Below are 12,601 nucleotides of genomic sequence, written 5' to 3'. Positions count from 1 at the left end.
TTCGACACACGCATGCACGCAGCGCACGTCTTCACAGTCCAACATCGCCATGTTGACTCAAGAATGTTAAAGTGCATCATAAATACAAGTCTTTATCACGTTATTGATTATTCATTACAGCGGCAACAAAGACTTAAATATTTTCCATTAAAAACTTAAAACCTTGCTTTCTCTTTTTTTGGTTTTGCACTCCTAGCTAGCATTTGACTGGAAAATACTATGTGGAAAGACCCCACGAATCAAAGGAAATATCAATAATGTTCTTTTTTTTAGTGTTTTTGGATGGCTGAGATGGAGCCTTGAGCGCCCTCTGGTGGTGGAAAAAGTTAATATTATGTTTCCCTTTAGCCCGCAGCACCTTTTAATAAAATAACTGCAGTTTTCTTGGTGTGGGCGGGGCAACTGTAGGTCCGAAACATCAAACCTGAATTATTTTTAGTCCAGTGGGCGGAGACTTTATGCTTGACCTCTTCTGCAACCAAACACTTTTTAGCTTCAGGTAGAAACCACTGCCCTGACTGGTTGTTTGCTAAATATACTGTTTGCTAAAGATTTTTAACGTAGTACAAAGTACTGCAATGAATTTGCTAAAGATCTTTAACGTAGTACAAAGTACTGAAACAGTCTGTTTGCTAAGATGTATAAATTTAGTACAAAGTACTGAAACAGTCTGTTGGCTAAGATACGTAAGCTTAGTACAAAGCACTGCAATCAGTCTGTTTAAAATTCATAAACTTAGTACAGAGTACTGCAATCAGTCTGCTAAGATTCGTAAACTTAGTACCAAATACTGAAATCAGTCTGTTTGCTAAGATACGTAAACTTAGTACAAAGTACTGCAATCATTCTGTTTGCTAAATGTACTTAAACGTAGTACCATGTGCTAAGATATGTAAACATAGTACAAAGTACTGCAATCAGTCAGTTTGCTAAATATACTTAAACGTAGTACCATGTGCTAAGATACGTAAACATAGTACAAAGTACTGCAATCAGTCTGTTTGCTGAATATACTTCAACTTAGTACCAAATGCTGAAATCAGTCTGTTTGCTAAGATATGTAAACTTGGTACAAAGTACTGCAATCAGTCTGCTAAGATACGTAAACTTAGTACAAAGTACTGCAGTCTGTTTGCTATATGTACTCTACGGAGTACCATGTACTAAGATAGGTAAATTTAGTACAAAGTACTGAAACAGTCTGCTTCTTAAGATATGTAAACTTTGTACTAAGTTTACGTATCTTAGACTGATTGTAGTACTGTGTACTAAGTGCTGCAGTCTGTTTGCTAAATTTACATTACATAGTACCATGTGCTAAGATACGTAAATTTAGTACAAAGTACTGCAATCAGTCTGTTTGCAAAGATACGTAAACTTGGTACAAAGTACTGCAATCAGTCTCTTTGTTAAATATACTTAAACGTAATACCATGTTTTAAGATACGTAAACATAGTACAAAGTACTGCAATCAGTCCGTTTGCTAAATATACTTAAACGTAGTACCATGTGCTAAGATACGTAAATTGAGTACAAAGTACTGCAATCAGTCTGTTTGCTAAGATACGTAAACTTGGTACAAAGTACTGCAATCAGTCTGTTTGTTAAATATACTTAAACGTAGTACCATGTTCTAAGATACGTAAACATAGTACAAAGTACTGCAATCAGTCTGTTTGCTAAATTTACTTAAACGTAGTACCATGTGCTAAGATATGTAAACATAGTACAAACAATCAGTCTGTTTGCTAAATATTGTTAACGTAGTACAAAGTACTGCAATCAGTTTGCTAAAGATCTTTAACGTAGTACAAAGTACTGAAACAGTCTGTTTGCTAAATATACCCTACGTAGTACCATGTGCTAAGATACGTAAATTTAGTACAAAGTACTGCAATCAGTCTGTTTGCTATGATACGTAAACCTAGTACAAAGTACTGCAATCAGTCTGTTTGCCAAGATTCGTAAATTTAGTTCAAAGTACTGGAATCAGTCTGTTTGCTAAGACACATAAACTTAGTACAAAGTACTGCAATTAGTCTGTTTGCTAAATATACTTAAACGTAGTACCATGTGCTAAGATACGTCAACATAGTACAAAGTACTGTAATCAGTCAGTTTGCTAAATATACTTAAACGTAGTACCATGTGCTAAGATACGTAAACATAGTACAAAGTACTGCAATCTGTCCGTTTGCTAAATATACTTAAACGTAGTACCATGTACTTGGATACGTAAACATAGTCCAAAGTACTGCAATCAGTCAGTTTGCTAAAGATCTGTAACATAGTACAAAGTACTGCAATCAGTCTGTTTGCCGTACTTTGTCCCAAGTTTACGTATCTTGGCAAACAGACTGTTGCAGTACTTTGTACAATGTTTATGTATCTTAGCACATGGTACTACGTTTAAGTATATTTAGCAAACAGACTGATTGTAGTACTTTGTCCCAAATTTACGTATCTTGGCAATCAGTCTGTTTGCTAAATATACTTAAACGTAGTACCATGTGCTAAGATACGTAAACATTGTAAGTACTGCAATCAGTCTGTTTGTTAAAGCTTTTTAACATAGTACAAAGTACTGCAAGCAGTCTGACAAAGATACGTTAACATAGTTTCAACGACTGCAATCAGTCTGTTTGCTAAAATATGTAAACTTGGTACTGCAATCAGTCAGCTTGCTAAAGATCTTTAACATAGTACAAAGTACTAGAATCAATCTTTTCGGTAAAATATGTTAACGTAGTACATTTTACTGCAATCTGTCTGTTTGCTAAAATACGTTAACTTAGTACAATGTACTGCAATCAGTCTGTTTGCTAAAGATATGTAAACATAGTACCAAGTGCTGCAATCTGTCAGTTTGTAGTATAATGCACTGAAATTAGTCAGTTTGCTAAAGATCTTCAATGTAATATCAAGTACTGCAATGCGTCAATTTGCTAAAATAAGTGAAGGTAGTATCAACTATCAAGTACTTCAATCAGTGAATTTGCTCAAATACGTTGACGAAATACCAATTACTGCAATCATTCAATTTGCTCAAATATGTAAACGTAGTACCAAATACTGCAATCGGTCAATTTGCTAAGATACATAAATGTAATACCAAGTACTGCAATCAATTTGCTAAGATACGGAAACATAGTACCAAGTACTGCAGTCGATTTGCTAGGATATGTAAACGTAGTACCAAGTACTGAAATCAGTCAATTTGCTAAAATACGTAAACGTAGTACCAAGTACTGAATTTAGTCAATTTGCTAAAATACGTAGGCTTAGTACCAAGTACTGAAATCAATTTGCTAAAATGCGTAAACCTAGTACCAAGTACTGCGATCAGTTAATTTGGTCAAATGTGTAAACGTAATACCAAGTACTGCAATCAGTCAATTTGCGCAAATACCGAAACATAGTACCAAGTACTGCAATCAATCAATTTGGTAAAATGCGTAAACGTAGTACCAAGTACTTAAATCAATTTTGCTAAAATATGTAAACTTGGGACCAAGTACTGAAGTCAGTCAATTCGCTAAGATACGTAAAGGTAGTACCATCTACAGAAATCAATGTGCTGAAATACGTAAACGTAGTACGAAGTACTGAAATCAATTTGCTAAGAAATGTAAACATAGTACTGAAGTAGACTGAAATCAGTCAATTTGCTAAGCTACGTAAACGTAGTACCATGTACTGCAATCAGTCAATTTGCTAAGATACGTAAACGTAGTACCAAGTACAGCACTCAATTTGCTCAAATACGTAAACGTAGTACCAAGTACTGAAATCAGTCAATTTGCTAAAATGCGTAAACGTAGTACCAAGTACAGCACTCAATTTGCTAAATACGTAAACGTAGTACCAAGTACTGCAGTCAGTCAATTTGCTAAGATACGTAAACGTAGTACCAAGTAATAAAATCAGTAAATTTGCTAGAATACGTAAATGCAGTACCAAGTACTGAAATCAGTCAATTTGCTCAAACAAGTCAATGTTGTACCAGGTACTGCAATCAGTCAATTTGCTAAGATAGGTAAACGTGGTACCTAGTACTGAAATCAATTTGCTAAAATCTGTAAATGTAGTACCAAGTACTGCAATCAGTCAATTTGCAAAGATAGGTAAACGTAGTACCAATTACTATAATCAGTCGATTTGCTCAAATACATAAACGTACTAAGTATTGAAATCAGTCAATTTACTAAAATGGGTAAACGTACTACTAAGTACTGAAATTAATTTTGCTAAAATACGTGAACGTAGTACCAAGAACTGCAGTCAGTCAATTTGCTAAAATACGTATTTGTAGAACCAAGTACTGCAATCAGTCAATTTGCTAAAATACGTAAACGTAGTACCAAGTACTGCAATCAGTCAATTTGCTAAGATACGTAAACGTAGTACCAAGTACTGCAATCAGTCAATTTGCTAAGATACGTAAACGTAGTACCAAGTACTGCAATAAGTCATTTCAATGACCAAACATGTAAAAATAGGCGCATGTCCAAAAAGTGTTGGTCCAAAAGTTTGTTGTTGGCACAGAATCAAAACATTTGGCTTCAGTCTCCATTGGACTCTATGACCTTCTCAGCCAGAATCTCCTGGAAGGTGGAGAGCTGCTTCATCTGCTCCGTCTGCATGGAGTGTCTTCTCAGCAGCTTCTTCTTGGTCTTGAAGTCTGGACCCCGTTTTGGCGAGGCCGGGGCCACGGGAATCAGGATCTTGTGTCCGCCGTGGACCGGAGAGGGTGGTTTGCTGCCGGGCCGGATGTCTGGGATGGGTCTATGGAGGTTGATGTTGAGCGGCGGCAGGAAACCGGGCCTTGTGTGCGATATGTGGTCCAGGAGTAGGGTGCCGGAGCCACGGCGCTCCAGGAGCCCGGGGGTGCGTCGGCGCACGCTGATGGGAGACACAGAGTTGGGGATGTTTTCTAGAGACTCTCGAGAGGAACTGGTGACTAAGGACAGAGGGGAAGCGTTGTACCTCCTGCGCTCCACAGACACCCGCCCGGAGTCAGGGGACCCCGGGATGGATTCTGGACTCAGGTGGTTGTCTGACTCCGAGTGCTCAACACGGGGGAGTTTGGGGTGAGGCAGGAACTGTGCGGCCCCGACGCTAGGTGGTCCGGTCTTTTCCTGGGACTCTGGCGCCGTGTTCCTGCAGAATAGGACTTGGTGCTGATGGACCTGGTCATCCCAGGACGGCGCAGCGCAGTCTTCGAAGGAGGTCTGGTCCACGACTTTGACCGAGCAAGGGTCGTGAGTCTCGATGCTGTGTCGCCGTGACAACAGGGGTCTCGCCGACTCGGCGAGGCGCAGCCCGTTCATTTCTATCAGTGCTCTGCTCAGGTCGCAGCTGCCCTCCTCCTCATCCAGGCGCCCCCTCGCGCCCTCCTGGTTGACCGCGCACGACACCGAGGGCGCCACCAGGCCCCACGGCTCCGAGTTCAGCCTCTTGAGCAGCTTGCGGGGGGGCGGCCGCTTGTCCCCGTGGGGCCGGGCGGAGGAGGTCAGGGGCAATGCGGAGGCCACGGCAAAGCTGAACATCCCGTCTTCTGCCGGCGACGAGGTGGCGATCTCCACCTCCGACGGCGACATGCAGGCCGGGGATGACTTGTCGGCGACGCCCGGAGACGGAGGAGAGTTGAGGTACTGCTTTGTCTTTTTGGTCCCGGACGGAGATGTGTCCGTTGTGATGATGATGACCTCCTTGCCTTTGGCCCTGCAGAAGTCCAACAGGATCTGCAGCGTGTCACGGTCGCCCCTGTTGAGGGCGTGCATGAGAGCGGAGCTTCCCGAATAGTCTTTGAGGCTGGGGTCTGCCCCGTTTTGCAGCAGGAGCGAGACCACCTCCTTACCGGCTGGCTTGGCGCAGGCGTGCATCAGGGCCGTCCTCCCGCTCTTGTCGGGGATGTTGGGATCGGCGCCTTGCTCCAGCAGGTAGCGCACCATCCTGTGCCGCGTCTGGGGATCCTCGTAGTTTGCCAAGCAGGCGACTGAGACGGGGGTTTCGCCGAGCTCATTGCCCTCATTGATGTAGGCGCCGCCTTCCAGCAGCAGGCGGGTTAGCCTCAGCTTGCCCTGGAAGACGGCTTTGAGGAGGGCGTTGCCTTCCGCCTGGAGGGGGCCCCCGTCTCCCATTTCCCCTCCCCCCCAACAGGAGCTCTTCTCAAGATGTCAAGGGACCTGCAGGAGGAGGAAGTGTCAGCTAATACGGGATGACGTAACAGCAGGTATCGTGACGATGTCAGGTTGATATCACATTACAGCAGGTATCATGACGATGTCAGGTTGATATCACATTACAGCAGGTATGATGATGTCAGGTTGATATCACATTACGGCAGATATCATGACGATGTCAGGTTGATATCACATTACAGCAGGTATCATGACGATGTCAGGTTGACATCACATTACAGCAGGTATCATGACGATGTCAGGTTAATATCACATTACAGCAAGTATGACGATGTCAGGTTGATATCACATCACAGCAGGTATGATGATGTCAGGTTGATATCACAGCAAGTATCATGATGATGTCAAGTTGATATCACATCACAGTAGGTATCATAATGATGTCAGGGCAATATCACAGCAGGTGGTATGACAATATCACTGACATAACATTACAGCCGGGTTATTGATGATGACACTGTGACATCACAAATGGTATCATGATGTTGTCATTACATCACAGCTGGTATCATGTTGTCATGACATCTCAGCTGGTTTCATGATGTAATTGGGACATCCCAGCCGGTATCATGATGTTGTTACTGTGACATCACAGCTGGTATCATCATGATGATGTAACTGACATCAGAGCTGGTATCAGTGTGACATCAAAGCTGGTTTCATGATGATATCATTGTGACATCGCAGCTGGTATCATGATGTCACTGTGACATCACAGCTGGTATCATGATGATGTAACTGACATCAGAGCTGATATCAGTGTGACATCAAAGCTGGTTTCATGATGATATCATTGTGAAATCGCAGCCTGTATCATGTTGATGTCACTGTGATATCACAGCTGGTATCATCATGATGATGTGACTGTGACATCAAAGCTGGTATGACGGTATCACTGACATCACAGCAGGTTTCATGATGGTATCACTGTGACATCACAGTTGGTATATCACTGTGACATTACAGTAGTGTCACATCAGCATGTATCATGATATCACTGACGTCGCAGCAGCTATCATGACGACATCCCAGCAGGTGGTACGATGACATCACTGTCACATCAGCAGGTGTCATGATATCACTGTGACATCACAGCAGGTATCATGATACCACTGACATCACATCAAGTATCGTGATATCACTGACATCACAGCAGATATGATATCACTGACATCGACAGGTGTCATGATGATGTCACTGTGACATCACAGCAGGTATCATGATGAAATCACTGTCACATCAGCAGGTATCATGTCCCTCTGACTTCACAGCAGGTATCATCCTGATGTCACTCTGACATTCCAGCAGGTATCATGATGTCACAGTGACATCACAGCAGGTATTGTGATGATATTACTGTCACAGCAGCTGGTATCATTATGATGTCACTGTGACATCACAGCAGGTATCCACTGTGACATCACAGCAGGTATCATGGTAATATCACTGTGACATCACAGCAGGTTTCATGATTATGTCACTGTGACGTCACAGCAGGTATCAGATTCATGATCGTGTCAGTGGTATCACAGCAGCACAAATCAGCGTGTGTGTTGAACGTTATCTTTTCCAGTTCCTCGCCAACCTGCCTGTTTTAGAGTTAGCATGGAGCTAGCATAGCACCCTGGCTGACATGACGTGCAATTATCAATCGTGTTTTCCTCACGTGATGCGGTCACCTGTCCTGCAGGTGAGCCGGTGTTGGTGATGGTGATGGTGATGGTGATGATGAAGAACAAATAGGAGCGTCATTAAGAAGCTGCGCATGCGGCCCTACAGCCAGGAGCAGACATTCGTACAACAATGTGCATGTCGGACGCAGACACGTGACCAGAAAACGCGTTTCGCTTACCGCCGAGCAGCGCAATCTTCATCTTCTTCTTCACCATCATCATCATCATCAGCAGCAGCATCGACTGACGCATCGACCCCGCTCTCCCACCTCCGCTTCCTCCTCCTCTTCCTCGGTGAGCAGTCAGACACTTAACCCTTCACCGACCACCGCCATGTTTACAAGCACCACGTGACTGTTGCGCGCAATTAGCGCGAAGCTGACTTGCTTCTGTCACCATGGTGACTGGGGCCCCGCCTCTTCTTTGCACGTGATCCAAAAAGCCCCGCCCACTGAGTTATATTTGTTTGACTTTGTATTCAATTGATCGTTTCTCCTAAATAATGCAGCATCTAAGAATAGATTGACGAAGATGTGACGTCATGTACGCGATTAAATCACGTGACGTCGCTACGACTCAAACTTAAACCACACACAATGCCGTCACTGATAGGAAACTGTTGCCATGACAACTAATATGGCACGTGTACATGAAAGTACATTTGTTTTTACTCATCATGTTTACAAACTATGAGAAAAGTAATGGCGTCATCAATTGGGCGTGTCCATTCAAGCACTTCCGGAATTCAATTGATTGATTGATTGATTGATTGAAACTTTTATTAGTAGATTGCACAGTGAAGTACATATTCCGTACAATTGACCACTAAATGGTAACACCCATATAAGTTTTTCAACTTGTTTAAGTCGGGGTCCACTTAAATTGATTCATGATACAGATATATACTATTTTCATAATACAGTCATCACACAAAATAATCATCAGATAGTATATACAACGAATTATTTACATTATTTACAATCCGGGGTGTGGGATATGGAGGGGGGCGGGGGTTGGTCGGTATCAACACTTCAGTCATCAACAATTGCATCATCAGAGAAAGTTAGTTTAGGGTTGAAGTTGCCTGGAGGTGTTGTTTTAGTGCGGTTTTGAAGGAGGATAGAGATTCCCTTTCTTTTACACCTGTTGGGAGCGCATTCCATATTGATGTGGCATAGAAAGAGATTGAGTTAAGACCTTTGTTAGATCGGAATCTGGGTTTAACGTGGTTAGTGGAGCTCCCTCTGGTGTTATCGTTATGGCGGTCATTTACGTTAAGGAAGTAGTTTGACATGTACTTCGGTATCAGGGAGGTGTAGCGGATTTTATAGACTAGGCTCAGTGCAAGTTGTTTTACTCTTTCCTCCACCCTGAGCCAGCCCACTTTGGAGAAGTGGGTTGGAGTGAGGTGGGATCTGGGGTGGAACTTAGTGCTATCTTATTCGATGCTTAGTGTGTTAGCATTCAACACGTTAGCTTTTTCGCCAAATTTCCGAATTTGAAATAGAAAAAATAAATGTTGGTCTTTTCAAGAAATGAAAAAAAGCAAAAATTAATGTTGATGTTTTTAATAAATGGGGAAACAAAAGACGATGTGTTTATTTTATTTTTTAAACACAAAGGAAAACACAGCTATCGTTCGACTTTTTCAGTGTCGAAGAGCAGTAACCACATCTAAAAAAAAGGTGTGATTTTTATTTTATTTTTCACCATATAACCAAAGTGAAAATTACAAATCAGCAGAAACGAACAAACTAATTTGAGCCGAAACATGATACCAAACGGACTAAAAACAGACGTTTTGTCATATCCCTACACAGGAACCGGAAGTTGCTATTTACAGACAAAACTGCAAACTGATCTGATCCGTTTATATGAAAATATTTCAGATTATATTTAAAACTCCCATCATTATCTGGTCTTTTTGACGCAGGATACAAGATCACACTGTTTTCTTCGACAGGCCAGACCGCGGTATTTTCTTTAAATAAGAACTTCCGGTTCCGGTGTTGGAATATAAAGAACATCCGTTTTGGTCATTTTTTTTGTCTGTTATTTAAAATATAAACCGTTTTTAGATCTAGATATTACAATTTTCCACAAAAAAACAACAACTTTACTTTTAGTATTTAAAAATGAAATTTCAGATAAACCAATTGCTTTTCCGTTGTTCAGTTGCCATTAATTATTTCAAACTTGGTGTTGCAATTGCGGCAATGGTTACGAATGTGATTACGGGTTAGGGGTTCGTCGCTTTGTTGTGAAAGAACTCGCAGCGGAAGCTGAATTGTTATTAGCGGAAACGAAGCCAGCTAGTGGCTAGCATTCGCTAAACGACCGAATGGATATTAACTTTGTACAGGTAAGTTATTTTTCAAGACGTTGCATTGCTTCAGTGTGTCGTTGGTGCCTTGTTCAAATATGTAACACAAATGTGTAACCTGATGAAAGTATGATGTTATTCATAAACACGCCGTGCAGACTTAGCTTTGTGTAGCAACTTGGCATTCGTGATGTACACTAAATAATTCTTCTAATTACCTAATTAAGTTTACTTTTACCGTACAAATCTCTCATTAACTTTCACTTAGTTACTAGTTATTTTTAGCAAGTCAGTTGAAATTAGCTGACAACTACTACTATTTATGTCAACATGCTTTCAATTAATTTTATTTCCTGATTTCCTGCTACAGAAAGATTTAAAATAAATCTTGAAGTTAGATGTGACAGACTACGTAAATGCTAGTGAAAATCGATTGTCGTAATTCCTACTATTATTCTAATGTGTTGTGTACTTTACACGTGAGGGAAACTGCACTTTTTTTTTGCCTACCATTCACACACGTTTCCCTTTTTTTATGCATTATAAATCGTAAATAAACGTTAGCAAAAGTCAGCTAAGAAAGGAGTCGATGGGATCGCCCCTATTCCGCGTACAAGGCCGTCTAAATAACCATCCAAAAGCCGCCAACAATACTCCATTTACATCTGGTGACCTTACTATTAGCGATATTGTTATTACAAGCGCTAACGCAGACAATCTATTTTAGCGGCGTATTGATTAGAGAGCGCTAACTGGTTTATGCTGCTCTAATGATCCGGTGAGCTGCTGCATCGCCTCTGAGTTGGAAATACATAAATACAAAATATATTAACGCTGTTAAATGAGTAACACATGGCACACTGACAAAGCTTAACCTATTGTTACTATAACAATCTACAAGGTTAATATAGGTTGCTTCTCTTTCTTCCCCTCCATTTTTCTGCATTCTTTTGTATCTGTAGTTATCATTACGTATATGTATTGTTGCATTTGAACAACTGTATTGTTCATAATAGAGGTAAATTATCGGTATTGTTCATTATCAATAGCGCTATTTCTATTGGTATTTGTATTGCTCCATTTTTAGTGTAATAATGCTCATTGTCATTTCTGTATTATTTATTTCGCTAACTGCTTCTTTGCTATCACTTTTACCATCATATTTGTACATATTGTATTTGCTGATGTTGCTCTATTGTTGTTGTTGTTATTGTTCTGTTTGCTGTTGTTGTTTTTGTCTCTCTGTCTTATCCCCCTCTTGTCCCCACAATTTCCCCCTCTGTCTTCTTTTCTTTCTCTTTCTATCACCTCCTGCTCCGGCCCGGCTGCACCAAATGATAATATAAATACATTTAATAAAGTCAAATACAAATAAGGCAACAAGAGAAGTATCCTACACTTCTCTTTTGTAAAGTAAATCTGAACAGCTGATCTGGGCATCTACATTAACTATATGATTTACCTGAGAAGCTGGACAGGACAAAAAAAAGGAAATACATAAATACTACATGTTATTATGAATTATACTACATTACATATATACTTACAGCATGTATATAAAACGTTTATGGATGTTTTTTGGAGCGCTTTTTTGGCGGAATAGAGCGACTTCCATTGACTCCATTTTTAGCTGACTTTTGCTAGCTTTTATTTACAACTGGTTGTTTTCATGTGTGTACTGAATTGTATGGATTTGGATTCAGTGCAGCGCTGATGAGGGAAAATGATGAGGTTACGTGATGAGGAGACCCTCTTTAGCGAGGACAGCAAACTGGCCATCGGGACCCTTGGTGATGCCGGACTTGAAGATGACACGAGACCCTTGTCAGGTGACGCGACGCGTATGAAGCGGTCATGTGGCCTACCCGTTCAACCACGCGTTTTGTCATGTCGCACAGGTCTATGGCGGCTGGAGGATGCCGCGCTCATGGAGGCCGTGGAGTCCAGCGACGACGAACTTGGCCGCCTTGACATCGACCTGGACAGGAAGTCCAGACAGCACAATCTGACGTCGTGCAACGTGCGCGCCATTCTGCACGTCAGTGACACACACACCATTCACTACTAGCCAATCCCTCCAGGAATCTGGGATGTTGCGTATGTGTCGATTCATGCATATATTTGTGTACAGCTCTGGTAATGGGTACATTCGCACCCACCTGCACAAATGTACTTCAAAATGTAACAATCAAAATAAATATGACTTTTTTTTTGTTTACTAGGGCATGCATATATAATATGCATTAGTTTGACCATTTAAAATCAACGATAATAAAAAGGAGATGCTTGGAAATAGCATACAAATGCCCCAAAAACTTGGAAAACGCGATTAATAGCGTTACTTTTTGGTGTAACCATCATGAGCGTTCTGTTCACGTATATTTCTTTTATATTTTGTTAA

At 41.2% G+C, this 12,601-nt stretch overlaps 3 protein-coding genes across 4 annotated transcripts in view; 2 read left to right on the top strand and 1 right to left on the bottom strand.

Moving 5' to 3' along the window:
• The window catches only part of iqgap3 (IQ motif containing GTPase activating protein 3), a 45,793-nt gene extending 45,628 nt beyond the window's left edge, over positions 1 to 165 (top strand). For both annotated transcript variants that reach the window (XM_062029832.1, XM_062029831.1), the window contains exon 38: positions 1 to 165. This exon is cut by the window's left edge and continues 327 nt beyond it. The gene's annotated coding sequence lies outside the window, so the exon portion shown is untranslated.
• Positions 166 to 2,556: 2,391 nt separating this feature from the next.
• On the bottom strand, positions 2,557 to 8,153 carry LOC133635645 (ankyrin repeat domain-containing protein 34A). The gene is made up of 2 exons (XM_062028878.1): positions 8,057 to 8,153; positions 2,557 to 6,189 (listed from the first exon to the last, which is right to left on the bottom strand). Exon 2 carries the CDS (start codon positions 6,142 to 6,144, stop codon positions 4,564 to 4,566), a length of 1,581 nt encoding a protein of 526 aa, XP_061884862.1. The 5' UTR covers positions 6,145 to 6,189; positions 8,057 to 8,153; the 3' UTR covers positions 2,557 to 4,563.
• Positions 8,154 to 9,950: 1,797 nt separating this feature from the next.
• Positions 9,951 to 12,601, top strand: part of gon4lb (gon-4 like b) — a 31,004-nt gene continuing 28,353 nt past the window's right edge. Inside the window, exons 1-3 of the mRNA XM_062028970.1 lie at positions 9,951 to 10,239; positions 11,904 to 12,029; positions 12,099 to 12,238. Coding sequence (XP_061884954.1) covers positions 11,924 to 12,029; positions 12,099 to 12,238 — 246 coding nt within the window. The 5' untranslated portion in view covers positions 9,951 to 10,239; positions 11,904 to 11,923. The remainder of the gene's footprint in view (positions 10,240 to 11,903; positions 12,030 to 12,098; positions 12,239 to 12,601) is intronic.

This window comes from Entelurus aequoreus, linkage group LG20 (assembly GCF_033978785.1).
Source record: "Entelurus aequoreus isolate RoL-2023_Sb linkage group LG20, RoL_Eaeq_v1.1, whole genome shotgun sequence".
Lineage (NCBI taxonomy): Eukaryota > Metazoa > Chordata > Actinopteri > Syngnathiformes > Syngnathidae > Entelurus > Entelurus aequoreus.
Note: the sequence above shows the minus strand (reverse complement) of the source record. Positions and strands in the feature narration are given on the sequence as shown.